This window comes from Streptopelia decaocto (assembly GCF_964273445.1).
Source record: "Streptopelia decaocto genome assembly, contig: HAP1_SCAFFOLD_2084, whole genome shotgun sequence".
Taxonomy (NCBI): domain Eukaryota; kingdom Metazoa; phylum Chordata; class Aves; order Columbiformes; family Columbidae; genus Streptopelia; species Streptopelia decaocto.
The window spans coordinates 61-22,845 of NW_028116289.1; the positions used below are offsets into that span (position 1 = coordinate 61).

Sequence of the window (22,785 nt, forward strand, 5' to 3'; positions counted from 1 at the left end):
TGGGGGATTTGAAGGGAATTTGGGGGGAATATGGGGGGAGATTTATGGGGTTTTGTGAGGGATCTGAAAGGAATTTGGGGTGGATTTGGGGGGAAGATTTGGAGGGTTTTGTGGGGGAGAGTTGGGGGGGAGTTTGGGGGGGGTATTTGGAGGAATTTAGGGCGAATTTGGGGGGGAATTGGGTGAGATTTGGGGGTTCTTAAGGAGATTTGGGGGTGTCACTCACCCATAGTGACGGACGCCATGGGGCCGGGGCTACGCGGGGGCACCGGGAGCTGCCTGTTTTGCGGGGGGGGAAGCAGCCGCTGGGACCCCCAGGAGCTTCTGTGGTGCCCCCCAAATCCTCCTCCTGCCCCATAACCCCCCTTCTCCCCCTTTCCCCATAGACCCTCCTGCCCCATAGACCCTCCTGCCCCCCATTTTGCCCCACAGACCCCCCCTCCAGCCCCACAGACCCCCTGGTCCTGCCCCATTTAACCCCTTTCCCGCCCTTTTCCCGCCCCACAGCCCCGTTCTCACCTCCCCGCGCCCCATCCCGCCGCTACCGGAAGCAGCTCTCCCGAAGCGCCGGAAGTGAACTCACCCCAGCGCGCCTCCAGGGCGGTGAGGGGTTGGGGGGGGGGGGGGGGGAACGGGGGACGCTCTAGGCAGCGTCTGCAACCGGAGGGGAAAGGGGGAGTTGACCATAGAGCGCTTGGAGGACCCAGAGCGCCGCCCAGAGGGACGCGCTGGGAACAGCTTGGGGGGGGGGGCGGCTTAAACCTGGACTTAAACCCGGCCCTAAACTTGTCCCCGGCCTTTGTGTTCCAGCGGCGCGCCGGGATGGAGCCCCACGGCACCTACGGACAGGTAATGGCACCCAAAGCCGGACTGGGGCACCCCAAAAACCCCCAAAAACCCCAAACTGGGGCACCTCAGCACCCCAAAAAGCCCCATATCCCAAACTGGGACACCCCAGCACCCCAAAAACCCCCATGTTCCAAACTGGGACACCCCAAATCCCAAACTGGGACACCCCAAAAACCAAACTGGGGCACCCAGAGCTCCCTGCCCCCCCCCAGCACCCCAAAACCCCCCCAAAACCCCAAACTGGGGCACATCAGCACCCCAAAAACCTCCAAATCCCAAACTGGGACACCCCAAACCCCAAAGTGTGTCAATCCAGCACCCCAAAAACCTCCATATTCCAAACTGGGACACCCCAAAACCCAAACTGGGGCACCCAGAGCTCCCTGCCCCCCCCCCCAGCACCCCAAAACCCCCCCAAAACCCCAAACTGGGGCACCTCAGCACCCCAAAACCCCCCATATTCCAAACTGGGACACCCCAAAACCCAAACTGGGTCAATCCAGCACCCCCAAAACCCCCATATTCCAAACTGGGACACCCCAAAACCCAAACTGGGTCAATCCAGCACCCCAAAAACCTCCATATTCCAAACTGGGACACCCCAAAAACCAAACTGGGTCAATCCAGCACCCCAAAAACCTCCATATTCCAAACTGGGACACCCCAAACCCCAAACGGGGACACCCCAAAAACCAAACTGGGTCAATCCAGCACCCCAAAAACCTCCATATTCCAAACTGGGACACCCCAAAACCCCAAAACTGGGACACCTCAGCACCCCAAAAACCTCCATATTCCAAACTGGGACACCCCAAAACCCAAACTGGGACACCCCAAAACCCCAAAAACCTCCATGTTCCAAACTGGGACACCCCAAAAACCAAACTGGGTCAATCCAGCACCACAAAACCCCTGTATTCCAAACTGGGACACCCCAAAAAACAAACTGGGTCAATCCAGCACCCCAAAAACCTCCATATTCCAAAGTGGGACACCCCAAAACCCAAACTGGGACACCCCAGCACCCCAAAAACCTCCATATTCCAAACTGGGACACCCCAAAACCCAAACTGGGACACCCCAGAACCCCAAAAACCTCCATATTCCAAACTGGGACACCCCAAAAACCAAACTGGGGCACCTCAGCACCCCCAAAACCCCCATATTCCAAACTGGGACACCCCAAAAACCAAACTGGGTCAATCCAGCACCCCAAAACCTCCATATTCCAAACTGGGACACCCCAAAACCCAAACTGGGACACCCCAGCACCCCAAAAACCTCCATATTCCAAACTGGGACACCCCAAAACCCCCAAACTGGGTCAATCCAGCACCCCCAAAACCCCCATATTCCAAACTGGGACACCCCAAACCCCAAACTGGGACACCCCAAAACCCGATCACCCCAAACCGGGGCACCCCGAGCTCCCTGCCCCCCCCAGCACCCCAAAAACCTCCATATTCCAAACTGGGGCACCCCAGCACCCCCAAATTAATTAATCTTTCCATTTTGGGTCACTTTACATCTGTATATTAACTCGTGCCTTAAATTGGGGTGGCTCTAAATCCTGTGAATTAATTAATCCCTTAATTTGGGGGTAACTTTACCTCATAAATTAATTAATTCCTTCATTTTTGGGGCCTTTAAATCCCTTAAATTAATCAATTCCGAAATTTGGGGGTATCTTTACCTCATAAATTAATTAATTCCTCAGTTTTTGGGGCTCTTTAATTCTTCTAAATGACTTAATTCCTTCATTTTGGGGCCCTTTAAATCCCCTAAATTAATTAATCCCTTAATTTGTGGGTAACTTTACTTCGTAAATTCATTAATTCCTCTGTTTTGGGGGCTTTAAAATACCCTAAATTAATTATTTCCTTCATTTTGGGGGCCTTTAGATCCCCTCAATTATTTAATCCCTTAATTTGGGGGTAACTTTACATCATAAATTAATTAATCCCTTAATTTGGGGGCCCTTTAATTCCCATGAATTAATTAATTCCTTATTTTTGGGGTAATTTTACCTCATAAATTAATTAATCCCTTAATTGGGGGGCCTTTAAAATCCCTTAAATTAATTAATCCCTTAATTTGGGGGTAACTTTACCTCATAAATTAACTAATTCCTCCATTTTGGGGGCTTTTAATTTATATAAATTATTTAATCCCTGAATTTGGGGGTAACTTTACCTCATAAATTCATTAATCCCTTCATTTTGGGGGCCTTTAAATCCCCTAAATTAATTAATCCCTAAATTTGGGGGTAACTTTACCTCATAAATTAATTAATCCCTTCATTTTGGGGGCCTTTAGATGCCCTAAATTAATTAATCCCTTATTTTTGAGGTAACTTTACCTCATAAATTAATTAATCCTTTCATTTTGGGGGCCTTTAGATCCCCTAAATGAATTAAATCCTTAATTTTGGGTGGCTTTAAATCCCCTAAAGTATTTAATCTCTTAATTTGGGGGTAACTTTACCTCATAAATTAACTAATTTCTCCATTTGGGGGGCTTTTAATTCTTATAAATTAATTAATCCCTTATTTTTGGGGTAACTTTGCCTCATAAATTCATTAATTTATGCACTTTGGGGGCCTTTAGATGCCCTAAATTAATTAATCCCTTATTTTTGGGGTAACTTTACCTCATAAATTTATGCACTTTGGGGTCATTTCCAACCCTTTCAACTAATTAACGTGTTAATTTGTTGCCGCAGCCCCATGGCCGCGCGTCGCTCCTCGTCGTCACCATCGTCACCATTGTCACCATCGTCACCATCTCCGGTGACGCCAACGCCGCCATGTCTTGCGGTGACACATGCCGGTGAGTCACGCTCATCAGGGCGGCCATGACGCCCCCCGGCGTCCCTTTGTCACCATATTGTCCCCTCAGCGCCGTCCTGGCCGAGAGCATTCCGGAAGGGATGACGTTCGGCGCCGAATTCGCGCCGAATCCCACCACCTTCGCCACGTGGATGGACATCATGGCCGCCGCCACCCGCAGCCTGGACATCGCCTCCTTCTACTGGACCTTGACCAATGAGGACACGGGGACGCACGAACCCTCGGCCGCGCAGGTTTGTGGCTTAAAACCGGCTCTAACCGCCGTTTGGGCGCCATTTTGAATCTTCCCACCGCCGTTTTGGCGCCATTTTTAGTCAACCCGCCGCCGTTTTGGCGCCATTTTTAGTCACCACGCCACTGTTTTGGCGCCATTTCGAATCATCCCGCCACCATTTTGGCGCCATTTTTAGTCATCGTGCCGCCGTTTTGGCGGCATTTTGAATCATCCTGCCGCCATTTTGGCACCATTTCGAATCATCCCGCCACCGTTTTGGCGCCATTTCTAGTCATCCTGCCCCGTTTTGGCGCCATTTTTAGTCATCGTGCCGCCATTTTGGCGCCATTTTTAGTCATCACACCGCCGTTTAGTGCCATTTTTAGTCAACCCACCGCCATTTTGGTGCCATTTTGTATCACCCCGCTGCCGTTTTGGCGCCATTTCGTATCATCCCACTGCCGTTTTGGCGCCATTTTGAATCAACCTGACGCCATTTTGGCGCCATTTTGAATCATCGCGCCGCCGTTTTGGTGCCATTTTTAGTCAACCCACCACCGTTTTGGCGCCATTTTTAGTCGTCGCGCCACCGTTTTGGCGCCATTTTTAGTCATCGCGCCGCCGTTTGGCGCCATTTCTAGTCACCACGCCACCTTTTGGCGCCATTTTTAGTCACCCCGATGCCATTTTGGCGCCATTTTGAATCATCGCGCCGCCGTTTGGTGCCGTTTTTAGTCACCCCGACGCCATTTTGGCGCCATTTTGAATCATCCCGCCGCCGTTTTGGCGCCATTTTGAATCATCGCGCCACCGTTTTGGCGCCATTTTGAATCATCACGCCGCCTTTTTGCCCCTCCAGGGTGAACGAATCCTAAAGGAGCTCATGGCGTTGCCCCAACGCGGCGTCGCCGTCCGCATCGCCGTGAGCCGCCCGGCGAAGAAGTTGCCGTTGAACGACCTCGAAGCGTTGGAGCGGAGCGGTGAGCGATGCTAAAAACGCCGGAATTGGGGGTTTTTGGGGGTGTTTTGAGGGCGGGAAATGTGTGTTTCGGTGGCGCAGGTGCGGCGGTGCGGGTGGTGGACATGCCGCGGCTCACCGGCGGGGTGCTGCACACCAAGTTCTGGCTGGTGGACGGCGCGCATTTCTACGTGGGGAGCGCCAATATGGACTGGAGGTCGTTGACGCAGGTGAGAGGGAGGGGTGGGTTGAGGGAAAATGGCGCCGAACGGGCTCAAAATGGCGCCAAATGGTCCCAAAATGGCGCCAAGTGGCGACGAATGGCCCCAAAATGGCGCCAAATGGCCCCAAAATGGCGCTGAATGGTCCCAAAATGGTGCCTAATTGCCTCAAAACGGCACCAGATGGCCCCAAAATGGCGCCGAATGGCTCCAAAATGGCACCAAATGGCCCCAAAATGGCGCCGAATGGCCTCAGAATGGCCTCAAAATGCCCCCAAAATGGCGCCGAATGGCCCCAAAATGGCGCCAAATGGCCCCAAAATGGCACCGAACAGCCCCAAAATGGCTCCGAACAGCCCCAAAATGGCTCCATATGGCCCCAAAATGGCGCCGAATGGTCCCAAAATGGTGTTGAAAGGCCCCCAAATGGCCCCAAAATGGCGCTGACGGCCCCAAAATGGCGCCGAATGGTCCCAAAATGGTGCCTAATTGCCTCAAAACGCCACCAAATGGCCCCAGAATGGTGCCGAACGGCTCCAAAATGGCCCCAAAATTGCACCAAAACAGCCCTAAAATGGCTCAAAACGGTCCCAAAACGGCACCAAATGGCCCCAAAACGGCTCCAAATGGCCCCAGAATGGCTCAGAATGGGCCCAAAATGGCACCAAACGGCCCCAAAATGGCACCAGGTGGGTCCCAAAATGGCTCTAAATGGCCACAAAATGGTGCTGAACAGCCCCAAAATGGCTCCGAATAGCCCCAAAAAGGCCCCAAAATGGCGCCGAACGGCTCCAAATGCCCCCAAAATGGTGCCTAATGGCCCCAAGATGGTTCCAAATGCCCCCAAAATGGCTCAGAACGGCCCCAAAATGGCACCAGGTGGGTCCCAAAACGGCTCCAAATGGCCCCAAAATGGCGCTGAACAGCCCAAAAATGGCGCCGAACGGCCCCAAAATGGTTCCAAAATGGCTCCAAACTGCGCCAAAATGGCTCCAAACTGCCCCAAAATGCCTCAGAACAGCCCCAAAATGGCACCAAACGCCCCCAAACCCATCGCGTGCCATAAAACGGGTCCCGCCGCCGCGTTCCCCGCAGGTGAAGGAACTCGGCGCCGCCGTCTACAACTGCAGCTGCTTGGCCGAAGACCTGGGCAAAATCTTCGAGGCCTATTGGGCGCTGGGCGTCCCCGGCGCCGCCGTCCCGGTGCCGTGGCCGGCCAACTACTCCACCGCCTTCAACGCCGAGACGCCGCTGGCGCTGACGCTCAACGGCACCCGCGCCGCCGTCTTCTTGTCGGTACGGCCGCCGTGATGACCTGTAGCTTTGTGTAGGTCTCAAAGGCCTCGTTTAACCAAATAAATCCCATTTTTAGCCAATAAACGCCAAAAAACAGGCGGCCATGATGACCTGTAGCCTCACATAGGGCTAAAATATCCATTTTACCTGAATAAACCCCAATTTTAACCAATAAAGCCCAAAAAACAGGCGGCCATGATGACCTGTGGCCTCACGTAGGGCTCAAATGTCAATTTTACCTGAATAAACCCCGTTTTTAACCAATAAAGCCCAAAAAACAGGCGGCCATGATGACCTGTGGCCTCATGTAGGGCTCAAATGTCAATTTTACCTGAATAAACCCCATTTTTAACCAATAAACGCCAAAAAACAGGCGGCCATGATGACCTGTAGCTTTGTGTAGGTCTCAAAGGCCTCATTTAACCATATAAATCCCATTTTTAGTCAATAAACGCCAAAAAACAGGCGGCCATGATGACCTGTAGCTTTGTGTAGGTCTCAAAGGCCTCATTTAACCATATAAATCCCATTTTTAGTCAATAAACGCCAAAAAACAGGCAGCCATGATGACCTGTAGCTTTGTGTAGACCTCAAAGGCCTCATTTAACCATATAAACCCCATTTTTAGTCAATAAACGCCAAAAAACAGGCAGCCATGATGACCTGTAGCTTTGTGTAGACCTCAAAGGCCTCATTTAACCATATAAACCCCATTTTTAGTCAATAAACGCCAAAAAACAGGCGGCCATGATGACCTGTAGCTTTGTGTAGCTCTCAAAGGCCTCATTTAACTATATAAATCCCATTTTTAGTCAATAAACGCCAAAAAACAGGCGGCCATGATGACCTGTAGCTTTGTGTAGCTCTCAAAGGCCTCATTTAATGATATAAATCCCATTTTTAGTCAATAAATGCCAAAAAACAGGCGGCCATGATGACCTGTAGCTTTGTGTAGCTCTCAAAGGCCTCATTTGATGATATAAATCCCATTTTTAGTCAATAAATGCCAAAAAACAGGCGGCCATGATGACCTGTAGCTTTGTGTAGACCTCAAAGGCCTCATTTAACCATATAAATCCCATTTTTAGTCAATAAACGCCAAAAAAAAGGCAGCCATGATGACCTGTAGCCTCACGTAGGTCTCAAAGGCCTCATTTAACCATGTAAATCCCATTTTTAGTCAATAAACGCCAAAAAACAGGCGGCCATGATGACCTGTAGCTTTGTGTAGGTCTCAAAGGCCTCATTTAACTATATAAATCCCATTTTTAGTCAATAAACGCCAAAAAACAGGCGGCCATGATGACCTGTAGCTTTGTGTAGCTCTCAAAGGCCTCATTTGATGATATAAATCCCATTTTTAGTCAATAAATGCCAAAAAACAGGCGGCCATGATGACCTGTAGCCTCACGTCGGCCTCAAAGGCCTGATTTAACCATATAAACGCCATTTTCCTCAATTAATCACCCAAACTGACCCTCATCCCCCGAATATTCGCCGCGACCGCTTTGGTTTGCGTTAAATAGACACGATTTAATTAAAGATGGATGTTTTGTTTTCGGCAGAGCTCGCCGCCCCCTCTCTGCGCCGCCGGTCGCACCGCCGACCTCGCCGCCATCATTGGCGTCATCGATGCCGCCGCCAAGTTCATCGACGTGGCCGTCATGAGTTACCTCCCCACCACCGAGTTCTCCCACCCCGAAAGGTTCGTGCTCCCCGTTATTTGCCAAATTTAACGGTTTGATGGTGTTTCTCGCAATATCCTCCCGGTAAACCTGCCGTGAGCAATTGGCTCAAAGGGTCCTTGGCGCCATTTTGGGCCCTGAGGTGATTTGGCGCCATTTTTTGAGGTGATTGTGGCGCCTTTTTTTGACATGATTCAGGCGCCATTTTGCCCCCTGAGGTGATTTTGGTGCCATCTTGTCCCTGAGGCGATTTGGCGCCATTTTGACCCTGAGGTGATTTGGCGCCATTTTGACCCCTGAGGTGATTTGGCGCCATTTTGACCCCTGAGGTGATTTGGTGCCATTTTGTCCCTGAGGCGATTTGGCGCCATTTTGACCCTGAGGTGATTCAGGCGCCATTTTGACCCTGAGGTGATTTGGCGCCATTTTGAGCCCTGAGGTGATTCTGGCGCCATTTTGTCCTAGAGGTGATTCAGGTGCCATTTTGACCCTGAGGTGATTCTGGCGCCATTTTATGAGGTGATTCTGGCGCCATTTTGCCCCCTGAGGTGCTTCAGGCGCCATTTTGACCCCTGAGGTGATTCCGTTGCCATTTTTTGATGTGATTCCACCACCATTTCCCCACTGAGCCCATTTTGATCCCCCATTCTCTCCCATTCCCCCTCAGATTCTGGCCGGCCATCGACACCCGCCTCCGCGCCGCCGCCTTTGAGCGCGGCGTCACCGTGCGCCTGCTGGCCGGTTGTTGGCGCCACAGCCGCGCCTCCATGTTCCCCTTCCTCCGCTCGCTCGCCGCCCTCGCCGACAACCGCACCGGCTACACCGTGGAGGTGGTGGGTACCGCGCCAGCCCCACCATCACCATCACTGCCTTATTTTGGTGCGTGACGCCATTTTCCCCTCACCACAGCGGCTTTTTATGGTGCCGTCAACCGCGGCTCAAGCGCGAATCCCCTACGCCCGCGTCAACCACAACAAGTACATGGTGACGGAGAACGTGGCGTATATCGGTGGGTATCATGGCGTATTTTTGGGTGGAGGGGGGTATTTCTTTGCCTTTCACCAAAACCCACCATTTTATAGGCACGTCCAACTGGTCCGGCGACTATTTCGAGCGGACGGCGGGTTCGGCGTTGGTGGTGAAGCAAATGGGGGACGGCGGCACCGTCACCGAGCAGCTCCGCCGCGTTTTCGAGCGCGATTGGAGCTCCCGGTACAGCGTGGACATCGGCGACACCGAGCGCTGGGCGAACGTCTGCGGCTCCCGCCAACCGTAAGTGCCGGTTGCGCCAAATCCGGCCAAAACGAGAGAAAAACCAGAGGAAAAAATGATGTTTCGGTGCGTTTTACGCCGCGGTAACGGAGGGGAGGGGTTGAGGATGATGCCGACGCCGTCCCAAAGAGTCGCGCCAAAGTGTTGGTAAATGGTTTATTAACCGGCGCCGGAGCGGTGCAGCGCGTCATGGCGACGTTCTCCCTCGCCGGCGGTTTGGCGGCGAAGGGGAGGAAGAGGAAGGTTTTTGGTGGGTTTTGGTGAGTTTTGGTGGGTTGCGGTGGGTTCCGGGACCTCAGCGGTGCTGCGGGTTCGGCGCCGGGATGCGGGTGCCGGTGATGCCGAGAGGGTTCCAGGTGGGTCCCCCCGGTTTGTCCGCGGGGTCGCCGGGGGGGTCGGGGTCGCGCGGTGGCACCGGGGGGCTCTGTGGGGGGAGGGGAGCACCTGTGGGTGGGGGAACAGGGACCCCGAGCACCCAATGGCCCTGAGCACCCATGACGTGGGGACACCAGGGACACCGAGCACCCAAGATTTGGGGACATTGAGTACCCAAGATTAGGGGATTGCAGGGACATTGAGCACCCATGACGTGGGGACACCAGGACATTGAGCACCCAAGATTTGGGGACACAGAGACCCCAAGCACCCAATGTCCCTGAGCACCCATGACGTGGGGAGACCAGGGACCCCGAGCACCCAAGATTTGGGGACACAGGGACATTGAGCACCCAAGATGTGGGGACACCAGGGACACTGAGCACCCAAGACTTGGGGACACGGAGACCCCGAGCACCCTTGACATGGGGACACCAGGGACCCCAAGCACCCAAGATTAGGGGACAACAGGGACACTGAGCACCCAAGATTTGGGGACACAGGGACCCTGAGCACCCAGTGTCCCTGAGCACCCAAGATTTGGGGACATGGGGACATTGAGCACCCATGACGTGGGGACACCAGGGACACTGAGCATCCAAGATTTGGGGATACGGGGACACCAAGCACCCAATGTCCCTGAGCACCCATGATGTGGGGACACCAGGGACATTGAGCACCCATGATTTAGGGACACCAGGGACCCTGAGCACCCAAGATTTGGGGACACCAGGACATTGAGCACCCATAAGGTGGGGACACCAGGGACCCTGAGCACCTAATGTCCCTGAGCACCCATGACGTGGGGACACCAGGGACACTGAGCACCCAAGATTTGGGGACAACAGGGACATTGAGCACCCAAGATTAGGGGACGCCAGGGACACTGAGCACCCAATGTCCATGAGCACCCATAATGTGGGGACACCAGGGACACCAAGCACCCAAGATTTGGGGACACAGGGACCCCGAGCACCCAATGTTCCCGAGCACCCATGACATGGGGACATGGGGACACTGAGCACCCAAAATTAGGGGATACCAGGGACACCAAGCACCCAAGATTAGGGGACAACAGGGACCCAGAGCACCCAAGATTTGGGGACACCAGAGACATTGAGCACCCAAGATTTGGGGACATGGGGACATTGAGCACCCAATATTAGGGGATACAGGGACCCCAAGCACCCAATGTCCCTGAGCACCCGTGATGTGGGGACACCAGGGACACCGAGCACCCAAGATTAGGGGACAACAGGGACCCAGAGCACCCAAGATTTGGGGATACGGGGACCCTGAGCACCCAATGTCCCTGAGCACCCATGACGTGGGGACACCAGGGACCCCAAGCACCCAAGATCTGGGGACACAGGAACCCTGAGCACCCAATGTCCCCGAGCACCCATGACGTGGGGACACCAGGGACCCCAAGCGCCCAAGATTAGGGGACACAGGGCCCTTGACCACCCAAGATTTGGTGCCACCCGTGTCCTACCTTCCCACCGGCTGCCACGTGCGTCCATCCGGCTCCGTCCTCGGCGCCGCCCCCTCCGCGGTGCCACCTCCCGCGTCCCCCCGGCGCCGCCGCTCTCCCGCCGCGGCGCTGCCGCCGGCCCCAACCGTCCCATTGCCCGTGGTCTCCATCATCCTCGCCCAACCTCAGCCCCTCCATCTTCTCCACGATGCTTTGGACGCCGACACCCCACCGGGCCGCCTTCAAATCCTCTCGGCAAAGCCGGTAATACGCGGTGAGCCGGAAATCGCCGGCGAGCCGCTGCAGGGAGACAAAGGGATGCCGGAGCGCGGCGCCGGCGCCGACGCGCTCGCGCGACCCCCACGTCAGCATCCTCTTCACCAGCTCCACCATGGCGCGCACGTCGCAGCGCTCGGCCAGCGCCTCGCGGTCGTGCCGCGGCGCCGCTTTGGCGTTGACGGCGCCCAACTGATCCAACGAGGTGAAGGCGAATTTCCTCCTCTCCGCCCGCGGCTCGTCGCCCGGCGCTTTGAGCTGCCACGAGCCCGCGGGGTCCGGCGCCCGCCGGAAAAACGCCGGCGCCTTCCGCGCCGCGCTCAACAGCTCGTCGCGCGGCAAACCCAACGTGGAGCAGATGTAGCGCACCTGGTCGTGCTCGTCGGCGCCGGGGTAGAGCGGCCAACCCAAGTGGAGCTCGGCCAAGACGCAACCCAACGACCACACGTCCACCTTCTCGCAGAACGGCAAACCCAACAGGATCTCCGGCGCGCGGTAGAAGCGCGATTGCATGTACGGCTCCGCCACGTGGCGAACGTCGGCGAAGACGCTGGCCGAGCCGAAATCGATGAGCTTGACGCGGAACGGGAAGCGCGGGTGGTCGACCAGCATGATGTTCTCCGGTTTGATGTCGGCATGGATGATGGAAAGCTCCTTGAGCTTCACCAGCGCCGCCAAAACCTGCGCGGCGATGGTGCGGATGTGCCGGACGGGGAGCGGCGTGAAGTTGTTTCGCTTCTGGAAGTCGAAGAGGTTTTGCTGGAGGAGCTCGAAGACCAAGTAGGTGCGGGAAGCGTCGCCGAAGGACTCGAGGAAGCGCACGATGTGCGCGCGGTGGGCGCCGGCGCGGCGGAGGGTGCGGAGCAAGCGCAGCTCGTTCTTGGCGGCGCGTTCGCCGTGCCCGTCGTTGCGTAGGATTTTGATGGCCACCATCTCGCCCGTGCTGCTGCGCCGGCCCCGGGCGACCTCGCCGAACGTCCCTTTGCCGACCGTGGCCACCACGCTGTAGCGTTCGGCGCCCGCGGCCAACGTCCCCATGGTGGCGCCGGCACAACCCGGGGAGGGGGGTTCTGGGATGAATGAGGGTTCCGGCGTCGCCGGGATGGGACGTTCTGGTGGGCTGGGCTGGGGGTTGGGGCCGCAAAGCCCGGCCTAAGGCTCTTAAACCCAGCCTAAGCCCCATAAAACCCAGCTTAAGGCCCTTAAAAGTCCCCAAACCCAGCCTAAGGCTCTTTAACCCAGCCTAAGCCCCCTTAAACCCAGCCTAAGGCTCTTAAACCCATCCTAAGCCCCGTAAAACCCAGTCTAAGCCCCCTTAAACCCAGCCTAAGGCTCTTAATCCTAAGGCTCTTAAACCCATCCTAAGCCCTGTAAAACCCAGCCTAAGCCCCCTTAAGCCCAGCCTAAGGCTCTTAAACCCAGCCTAAGCCCCCTTAAACCCAGCCTAAGCCCCCTTTAACCCAGCCTAAGGCTCTTAATCCTAAGGCTCTTAAACCCATCCTAAGCCCCCTTAAACCCAGCCTAAGCGCCCTTAAACTGAGTCTAAGCCCCCTTAAACCCAGCCTAAGGCTCTTAAACCCAGCCTAAGCCCCCTTAAACCCAGCCTAAGGCTCTTAAACCCATCCTAAGCCCTGTAAAACCCAGTCTAAGCCCCCTTAAACCCAGCCTAAGGCTCTTAATCCTAAGGCTCTTAAACCCATCCTAAGCCCCGTAAAACCCAGCCTAAGCCCCCTTAAGCCCAGCCTAAGGCTCTTAAACCCAGCCTAAGCCCCCTTAAACCCAGCCTAAGCCCCCTTTAACCCAGCCTAAGGCTCTTAATCCTAAGGCTCTTAAACCCATCCTAAGCCCCCTTAAACCCAGCCTAAGCGCCCTTAAACTGAGTCTAAGCCCCCTTAAACCCAGCCTAAGGCTCTTAAACCCAGCCTAAGCCCCATAAAACCCAGCTTAAGGCCCTTAAAAGCCCCCAAACCCAGCCTAAGCCCCATAAAACCCAGCTTAAGGCCCTTAAAACCCAGCTTAAGGCCCTTAAAAGCCCCCAAACCCAGCCTAAGGCTCTTAAACCCAGCCTAAGCCCCATAAAACCCAGCTTAAGGCCCTTAAAAGCCCCCAAACCCAGCCTAAGGCTCTTAAACCCAGCCTAAGCCCCATAAAACCCAGCTTAAGGCCCTTAAAAGCCCCCAAACCCAGCCTAAGGCTCTTAAACCCATCCTAAGTCCCCTTAAGCCCAGCCTAAGGCTCTTAAACCCAGCCTAAGCTCCCTTAAACACATCCTAAGCCCCCTTAAACCCAGCCTAAGTGCCCTTAAGCTGAGTCTAAGCCCCTTTAAACCCAGCCTAAGGCTCTTAATCCTAAGGCTCTTAAACCCATCCTTAGCCCCTTAAAACCCAGCTTAAGGCCCTTAAAAGCCCCCAAATCCAGCCTAAGGCTCTTAAACCCAGCCTAAGCCTCCTTAAACCCAGCCTAAGGCTCTTAAAACTCAGCCTAGTGTGCTAAAATCCATCTCCGGCCGCCCCAAAAGCATCACTTGAAAAGCCATCACAAACTGCTCAAAACTCAGCTTAAGCCCCTTAAAACCCATCCTAAGCCCCTTAAAACCCATCCTAAGCTCCCCCAAAACCCATCCTAAGCCCCTTCAAACCCATCCTAAGCCCCTTAAAACCCATCCTAATGCCTCCAACCCATCCTAACACCCCCAAACCCCATCCTAAGCCCCTTCAAACCCCTCCTAAACCCCTTCAAACCCCTTCCTAAGCCCCCCAAACCCCATCCTAAGCCCCTTCAAACCCATCCTAAGCCCCCCAAACCCCTTCCTAAGCCCCCCAAACCCCATCCTAAGCCCCTTCAAACCCATCCTAAGCCCCTTAAAACCCATCCTAAGCCCCTTAAAACCCATCTTAATGCCCCCCAAACCCATCCTAACGCCCCTCGAACCCATCCTAAGCCCTCCCAAACCCATCTTAAGCCCCTTAAAACCCATCCTAATGCCTCCAACCCATCCTAGCACCCCCAAACCCCATCCTAAGCCCCTTCAAACCCATCCTAAGCTCCTTAAAACCCATCCTAATGCCTCCAACCCATCCTAACACCCCCAAACCCCATCCTAAGCCCCTTCAAACCCATCCTAAGCTCCCCCAAACCCCATCCTAAGGCCCCAAAACCCCATCCTAAGCCTCTTAAAACCCATCTTAATGCCCCCAAAACCCATCCTAACGCCCCTCAAACCCATCCTAAGCCACTTCAAACCCATCCTAAGCCACTTCAAACCCATCCTAAGCCCCTTAAAACCCATCCTAATGCCTCCAACCCATCCTAACACCCCCAAACCCCATCCTAAGCCCCTTAAAACCCATCCTAATGCCTCCAACCCATCCTAACACCCCCAAACTTCATCCTGAGCCCCTTAAAACCCATCCTAAGCCCCCCCAAACCCATCCTAAGCCCCTTAAAACCCATCCTAATGCCTCCAACCCATCCTAAGCCCCTTAAAACCCATTCTAAGCCCCCCCAAACCCATCCTAAGGCCCTTCAAACCCATCCTAACACCCCCAAACCCCATCCTAAGCCCCCTCAAACCCATCCTAAGCCCCTTAAAACCCTTCCTAAGCCCCCCCCAACCCATCTTAAGCCCCTTAAAACCCATCCTAATGCCTCCAACCCATCCTAACACCCCCAAACTCCATCCTAAGCCCCTTAAAACCCATCCTAAGCCCCCCCAAACCCATCCTAAGCCCCTTAAAACCCATCCTAATGCCTCCAACCCATCCTAACACCCCCAAACCCCATCCTAAGCCCCTTAAAACCCATCCTAATGCCTCCAACCCATCCTAACACCCCCAAACTTCATCCTGAGCCCCTTAAAACCCATCCTAAGCCCCCCCAAACCCATCCTAAGCCCCTTAAAACCCATCCTAATGCCTCCAACCCATCCTAAGCCCCTTAAAACCCATTCTAAGCCCCCCCAAACCCATCCTAAGGCCCTTCAAACCCATCCTAACACCCCCAAACCCCATCCTAAGCCCCCTCAAACCCATCCTAAGCCCCTTAAAACCCTTCCTAAGCCCCCCCAAACCCATCTTAAGCCCCTTAAAACCCATCCTAATGCCTCCAACCCATCCTAACACCCCCAAACCCCATCCTAAGCCCCTTCAAACCCCTCCTAAGCCCCCGAAACCCCACAGAGCCACCCAGCGCTCGTTTCTTCGGCGGGTTAACCTTTATTCCAATGGAGCCAAAAGCCGACGGGTCGGGGGGTTGCGTGTCCCCCCCTTCCCCAGTTAATGCCAAAAACCGGCCAAAACGGCCCAAAAAAACGCTTCAAAGCCAAATCGGGGCTGTTTTTTGGGGGGGGTTCAAGGGGGTTTTGGGGGTCCCATCATTTCCTCAGGGGGTCCCCAAAAGCCGTCGCGCTCGGCTGCGTCACCACTCGCAAGGCTGGGGACTCAGCACCACTTTGGGCAGCTGGAATTTGGGGGTCCCCGGCCCCCCAAAATGCAACTTGGGGCTCACCGGCGCCTCGGCACAAATCTCAACATCGGGGAACCGTGGTTTAGGTGGAGACCCCCCCTTAGGCCGGGCTTTACTTGCCTCCGGATTAGCAAACCCCACTTTGGGCACCCACCGCCATATCTTGGCTTGCGCTTCACCGTTGACGCACCGGATAGGATCCCCCTGTTTCTCCTTCACCGAAACGCCGCCGAATTTGGGGAATTTCACCCCAAATCGCTCGCCCGCTTCCTTCTCATCCATCCCCGGCGGCGCCAACTCCAACGCCGGCACCTTTAAGGGTTTCGGCGTCTTCCCGTCGAGCGGCCGCTCCCGGCGCTTGGCGGCCAATCCGGTGAACTGCGCCACCGGCGCCTCCATCATCTTCCTCCCCGCCGCCAACACCAAACTCTCCGCGCTCCCCCCGCGCCGCAGCGTTTTGGCGACGCCGACGCCGCGTATATCGGGGCTAGATCCTCCAAATTTGGGTAATTTCACCGATTCCGCCGCGGCGACCGCTTTGGGGAACGACCCTCCGGAACGCGACGGTTTCAGCGCGGCGTCGCCGTCACCGAACGGCACCAGCGCCAACTTGGGGATCTTCACCTTGACGCCGCCGCCCGGCGCTAAAACCGGTTCTAACGGCGCCGCCGCGCCGCCCGGTTTGAATTTGGCGATGGCCAAGCCCACCCGCGGCAAAGTGAATTTACCGGGTTTGGTTTTACCGTCCCCGCCGAGCGGCGCCGGCGCCGGCACGGCGATCTCGAGCGCCGGCACCGCGTCCAGCTCCAGGCTGAGCTTCCTCAACCCTTCGGCGAAGCCGAGCGGCGCAACCGGCTGCGGCTCCGGCGCCTCCGTTTTGGCGGCGCCCAAATCGAGCTCCACGGCGGCGCTGGGGACGGCGATGGAGATGGAGGGGACGCGGATGGCGTCCGGCGCTTCTTTGGGGGTCGGCGGCGATTTGGGGGCGTCGCGGGGGGGTTCGGGGGTGGGGGGAGGGGAGGGGGCGGCGGCGGTTTTGGCGGCGGCGGCTTCTTTGACGGTGACGCGGCGCTTTGGGGGCGATTTGGGGGCGCTCGGGGGGGTCTCGGGGACGATGCGGCTCGAGAGCAGCTTGGGGAGCTATGGGGGACACCCAAATATCCATAGGGTGCCCCCCAAAGATCCATAGGGAACTCCCCAAAGATCCATAGGGAACCCCCCAAAGTTCCATAGGGACACCCCGCAAAGATCCATAGGGACACCCCCCAAAGATCCATAGGGACACCCCCCAAAGTTCTATAGGGAACCCCCCAAAGATCCATAGGGACACCCCCCCAAAGTTCCATAGGGAATCCCCAAAAGTTCCATAGGGAACCCCCCAAAGTTCCATAGGGACACCCCGCAAAGATCCATAGGGACACCCCCCAAAGATCCATAGGGACACCCCCCAAAGTTCTATAGGGAATCCCCCAAAGATCCATAGGGACACCCCCCCAAAGTTCCATAGGGAATCCCCCAAAGTTCCATAGGGACACCCCCCAAAGTTCCATAGGGACACCCCCTAAGATCCATAGGGATACCCCCTAAGATCCATAGGGAATCCCCCAAAGTTCCATAGGGATACCCCCTAAGATCCATAGGGAATCCCCCAAAGTTCCATAGGGACACCCTGCAAAGATCCATAGGGAATCCCCCAAAGATCCATAGGGACACCCCCCAAAGTTCTATAGGGAACCCCTCAAAGATCCATAGGGAACCCCCCAAAGATCCATAGGGACACCCCCCAAAGTTCTATAGGGAACCCCCCAAAGATCCATAGGGAACCCCCCAAAATCCATAGGGACACCGCCCTAAATGTCCCATGTCTATAGGGACCTCCCCAAAATCCATAGGGACACCCCCCTAAATGTCCCATGTCTATAGGGACCCCCCTCAAAATCCACAGGGACTCCCCAAAACTCCATAGGGAACCCCAGCTATCCATAGGGACACCCCCAAATGTCCCACATCACCCCACATCTATAGGGACCCCCCAAAGATCCATAGGGACCCCCCGCTAAAGGTCCCATGTCTATAGGGATCCTCCCAAAATCTACAGGGACACTCCCCTAAATGTCCCACGTCTATAGGGAACCCCCCAAAGATCCATAGGGAACCCCCCAAAGATCCATAGGGACACCCCCCTAAATGTCCCATGTCTATAGGGACCTCCCCAAAATCCACAGGGACTTCCCCAAAACTCCATAGGGACCCCCAAGTATCCATAGGGACACCCTGAGCACCCAACATCCATAGGGACCCCCCAAAAATCCATAGGGAACCCCCCAAAGATCCATAGGGGCACCGCCCTAAATGTCCTATGTCTATAGGGACCCCCCCAAAATCCATAGGGACACCCCCCTATATGTCCCATGTCTATAGGGATCCCCCCAAAATCCATAGGGACACCCCCCTAAATGTCCCATGTCTATAGGGACCCCCCTCAAAATCCACAGGGACTTCCCCAAAGCTCCATAGGGACCCCCAAGTATCCATAGGGACACCCCCAAATGTCCCACATCACCCCACATCTATAGGGACCCCCCAAAGATCCATAGGGACCCCCCGCTAAAGGTCCCATGTCTATAGGGATCCTCCCAAAATCTACAGGGACACTCCCCTAAATGTCCCACGTCTATAGGGAACCCCCCAAAGATCCATAGGGACACCCCCCTAAATGTCCCATGTCTATAGGGACCTCCCCAAAATCCACAGGGACTTCCCCAAAACTCCATAGGGACCCCCAAGTATCCATAGGGACACCCTGAGCACCCCACATCCATAGGGAGCCCCAAGCACCCATAGGGACCCCCCACATCCATAGGGACCCTCTCTAGGAACCCACCACCCTGGTCACTGTCCCCCATGTCCCTTGTCCCCAGTGTCACCCTCCATAGGGACCCCCCAGCACCCATAGGGACCCCCAGCACCCATAGGGACCCCCCAGCACCCACAGAACCCCCCAAAAATCCACAGCCACCCCCAAATGCCCCCCCCAGGTCCCCACCATCCTGGTGACCGTCCCGCGTTGTCCCTTGTCCCCCGTGTCACTTGTCACCCGTGTCACCCTCCATAGGGACCCCCCAGCACCCTGAGCACCCATAGGGACCCCCCAGCACCCATAGGGACCCCCAAGCACCCATAGAACCCCCCACATCCATAGGGACCCTCTCTAGGGACCCACCACCCTGGTCACTGTCCCCATGTCCCTTGTCACCCTTGTCACTTGTCACCCTCCATAGGGACCCCATAGGGACCCCCCAGCATCCTGAGCACCCATAGGGACCCCCCAGCACCCATAGGACCCCCAGCACCCATAGGACCCCCCACATCCATAGGGACCCTCTCTAGGGACCCACCACCCTGGTCACTGTCCCCCATGTCCCTTGTCACCCTTGTCACTTGTCAACCTCCATAGGGACCCCCAGCACCCATAGGGACCCCTCAGCACCCTGAGCAGCCATAGGGACCCCCCAGCACCCACAGAACCCCCCAAAAATCCACAGCCCCCCCCCAAACACCACCCCCAGGTCCCCACCATCCTGGTGACCGTCCCGCGCTGTCCCTTGTCCCCCGTGTCACTTGTCACCCGTGTCACCCTCCATAGGGACCCCCCAGCACCCTGAGCACCCATAGGGACCCCCAGCACCCATAGGACCCCCAGCACCCATAGAACCCCCCACAGCCATAGGGACCTTCTCTAGGAACCCACCACCCTGGTCACTGTCCCCATGTCCCTTGTCACCCTTGTCACTTGTCACCCTCCATAGGGACCCCATAGGGACCCCCCAGCATCCTGAGCACCCATAGGGACCCCCAGCACCCATAGGACCCCCACACATCCATAGGGACCTTCTCTAGGAACCCACCACCCTGGTCACTGTCCCCATGTCCCTTGTCACCCCTGTCACTTGTCACCCTCCATAGGGACCCCCAGCACCCACAGAACCCCCCAAAAATCCACAGCCCCCCCCCAAACGCCCCCCCCAGGTCCCCACCATCCTGGTGACCGTCCCGCGCTGTCCCTTGTCCCCCGTGTCACTTGTCACCGGGCGCCGCACGCGCAGGGACACCCGGCACCCCCCGGTCCCCTCCAGCACCCGCGTCACCTCCTCGGGGGGGGTCCCCTCGAAAAACACGCGGGCGCTGAGCAGCCGGTCCCCTGGGTGGGGGTGGGGGGGGGACACCTCAATGTCACCCCCTTGGGGACACACGTGGTGGTGTCACCCAATGGGGGGGGTCGGGGTGTCCCCACCTGGGCGGAGCCGCAGGGATTTGGGCGCCTGGGTGACGACGAGGCCGTGACGGTCACGGGTGACGGTGACACCGGCCGCCCCGCGGGTGGGGGACGTGTCCAGCTCCTCCTATGGGGACAGGGGGGACAGTGGGGGGGACAATAAAGGGGATGGGGGGGACAATGGGGGACATTGGGGGGGACAGTGGGGGAGAATGGGGGACAATAAAGGGGATGGGGACAATGGAGGACAATGTGGGGGACAATGGGGGAGACAATAGGGGTGGGGACAATGGGGGACAATAAAGGGGATGGGGGGACAATGGGGGACAATGTGGGGGACAATGGGGGACAATAAAGGGGATGGGGGGACAATGGGGGACAATGTGGGGGACAATGGGGGACAATGGGGGACAATAAAGGGGATGGGGGGACAATAAAGGGGATGGGGGGACAATGGGGGACAAGGGGGCGACAATATGGGGGGACAATAGGGGTGGGGACAATGGGGGACAATAAAGGGGATGGGGGGACAATGGGGGACAATGTGGGGGACAATGGGGGACAATAAAGGGGATGGGGGGACAATGGGGGACAATGGGGGAGACAAGGTGGGGACAATGGGGGACAATGAGGGGGGACAATGGGGGAGACAATTGGGGTGGGGACAATGGGGGACAATAAAGGGGATGGGGGGACAATGGGGGACAATGGGAGTAGGGACAATATGGGGGACAAGAAGGGGGACAATGGGGGTGGGGACAATGGGGGACAAAGTGGGGGACAATAAAGGGGATGGGGGGACAATGGGGGACAATGGGAGTAGGGACAATATGGGGGACAAGAAGGGGGACAATGGGGGACAATGGGGGTGGGGACAATGGGGGACAAAGTGGGGACAATAAAGGGGATGGGGGGACAATGGGGGACAAAGTGGGGGACAATAAAGGGGATGGGGGGACAATGGGGGACAATGGGGGGGACAATGGGGGACAAAGTGGGGGACAATAAAGGGGATGGGGGGACAATGGGGGACAAAGTGGGGGACAATAAAGGGGATGGGGGGACAATGGGGGACAATGGGGGGACAATAAAGGGGATGGGGGGACAATGGGGGACAATGGGGGGACAATAAAGGGGATGGGGGGACAATGGGGGACATTGGGGGGGACAATAAAGGGGATGGGGGGACAATGGGGGACAATGGGGGGGACAATGGGGGACAATAAAGGGGATGGGGGGACAATGGGGGGGACAATGGGGGACAATAAAGGGGATGGGGGGACAATGGGGGACATTGGGGGGGACAATAGGGGACAATAAAGGCGATGGGGGGTCAATGGGGGACAATGGGAGTAGGGACAATATGGGGGACAAGAAGGGGGACAATGGGGGACAATGGGGGTGGGGACAATGGGGGACAAAGTGGGGGACAATAAAGGGGATGGGGGGACAATGGGGGAGAATGGGGGACAATAAAGGGGATGGGGGGGCAATGGGGGACAAAGTGGGGGACAATAAAGGGGATGGGGGGACAATGGGGGACAATGTGGGGGACAATAGGGGACAATAAAGGGGATGGGGGGACAATGGGGGACAATGGGGGGGACAATAGGGGACAATAAAGGCGATGGGGGGACAATGGGGGACAATGTGGGGGACAATGGGGGACAATAAAGGGGATGGGGGGACAATGGGGGACATTGGGGGGGACAATGGGGGACAATAAAGGGGATGGGGGGACAATGGGGGACAATGGGAGTAGGGACAATATGGGGGACAAGAAGGGGGACAATGGGGGACAATGGGGGTGGGGACAATGGGGGACAAGGGGGGGACAATAAAGGGGATGGGGGGGCAATGGGGGACAAAGTGGGGGACAATAAAGGGGATGGGGGGACAATGGGGGACAAAGTGGGGGACAATAAAGGGGATGGGGGGACAATGGGGGACAATGGGGGGGCAAGGAGGGACAATGGGGGGGACAATGGGGGACAATGGGATTGGGGACAATGGGGGACAATGGGGGGACAAGGGGGGGGACAATGGGGGACAAGGGGGTGACAATATGTGGGGACAATGGGGGACAATGAGGGGGGACAGGGGGGACAAGGGGGGGACAAAGGGGTGGGGACAAGGGGGGACAATGGGACAAGGGGGGACAAAAGGGGGACAAGGGGGGACAGTTGGGACAGTGGGGGGGACAATAGGGGGACAATAGGGACAGTGTGGGGGGACAATTTGGGGGGGGGCAGGATCGCTCCCTCACCTCCATGTTGGGGGACACAAGGGGGGGTCCCTGGTCCTGGGGGTGACACTGGAGTGCGGGGGTGACACCGGTGGTGGCTCCTGAAAATGGGAGCCCCAACCCCCCCGTTACAGCCCCAAACCCCCAAATTCACCCCCAAAACCCCCATTTCACCCCCAAAACCCCAATTTCACCCCAAAACCCCAGTGCACCCCAATTCCACCCCAAACCCCCAATTCTCCCCCCCAAACCCCCCCAAATTTCCCCCTCAATTGGGGTTCCCCCCGCACCCCAAAACCCCATTTCCCCCAAACCCCCCAGTTTGACCCCA

At 56.5% G+C, this 22,785-nt stretch overlaps 3 protein-coding genes across 3 annotated transcripts; 1 reads left to right on the plus strand and 2 right to left on the minus strand.

Annotated features, from left to right (window-relative positions):
• Positions 1-655: 655 nt before the first annotated feature.
• On the plus strand, positions 656-9,403 carry PLD3 (phospholipase D family member 3). Its single transcript, XM_082076924.1, has 10 exons — positions 656-849; positions 3,572-3,678; positions 3,748-3,931; positions 4,772-4,892; positions 4,973-5,100; positions 6,187-6,387; positions 7,953-8,092; positions 8,740-8,905; positions 8,982-9,081; positions 9,155-9,403. Exons 1-10 carry the CDS (start codon positions 823-825, stop codon positions 9,346-9,348), a joined length of 1,368 nt encoding a protein of 455 aa, XP_081933050.1. The 5' UTR covers positions 656-822; the 3' UTR covers positions 9,349-9,403.
• A 236-nt stretch (positions 9,404-9,639) lies between these two features.
• Positions 9,640-12,507, minus strand: HIPK4 (homeodomain interacting protein kinase 4; the record flags this gene model as incomplete). Its single annotated transcript, XM_082076925.1, has 2 exons — positions 9,640-9,768; positions 11,215-12,507. The coding sequence occupies 2 exons, from the start codon at positions 12,505-12,507 to the stop codon at positions 9,640-9,642; spliced, it is 1,422 nt and encodes a 473-aa protein (XP_081933051.1).
• A 3,191-nt stretch (positions 12,508-15,698) lies between these two features.
• PRX (periaxin) lies at positions 15,699-22,552 on the minus strand. Its single transcript, XM_082076923.1, has 4 exons — positions 22,476-22,552; positions 20,228-20,336; positions 19,971-20,134; positions 15,699-17,073 (listed from the first exon to the last, which is right to left on the minus strand). Exons 1-4 carry the CDS (start codon positions 22,479-22,481, stop codon positions 15,886-15,888), a joined length of 1,467 nt encoding a protein of 488 aa, XP_081933049.1. The 5' UTR covers positions 22,482-22,552; the 3' UTR covers positions 15,699-15,885.
• Positions 22,553-22,785: the final 233 nt, after the last annotated feature.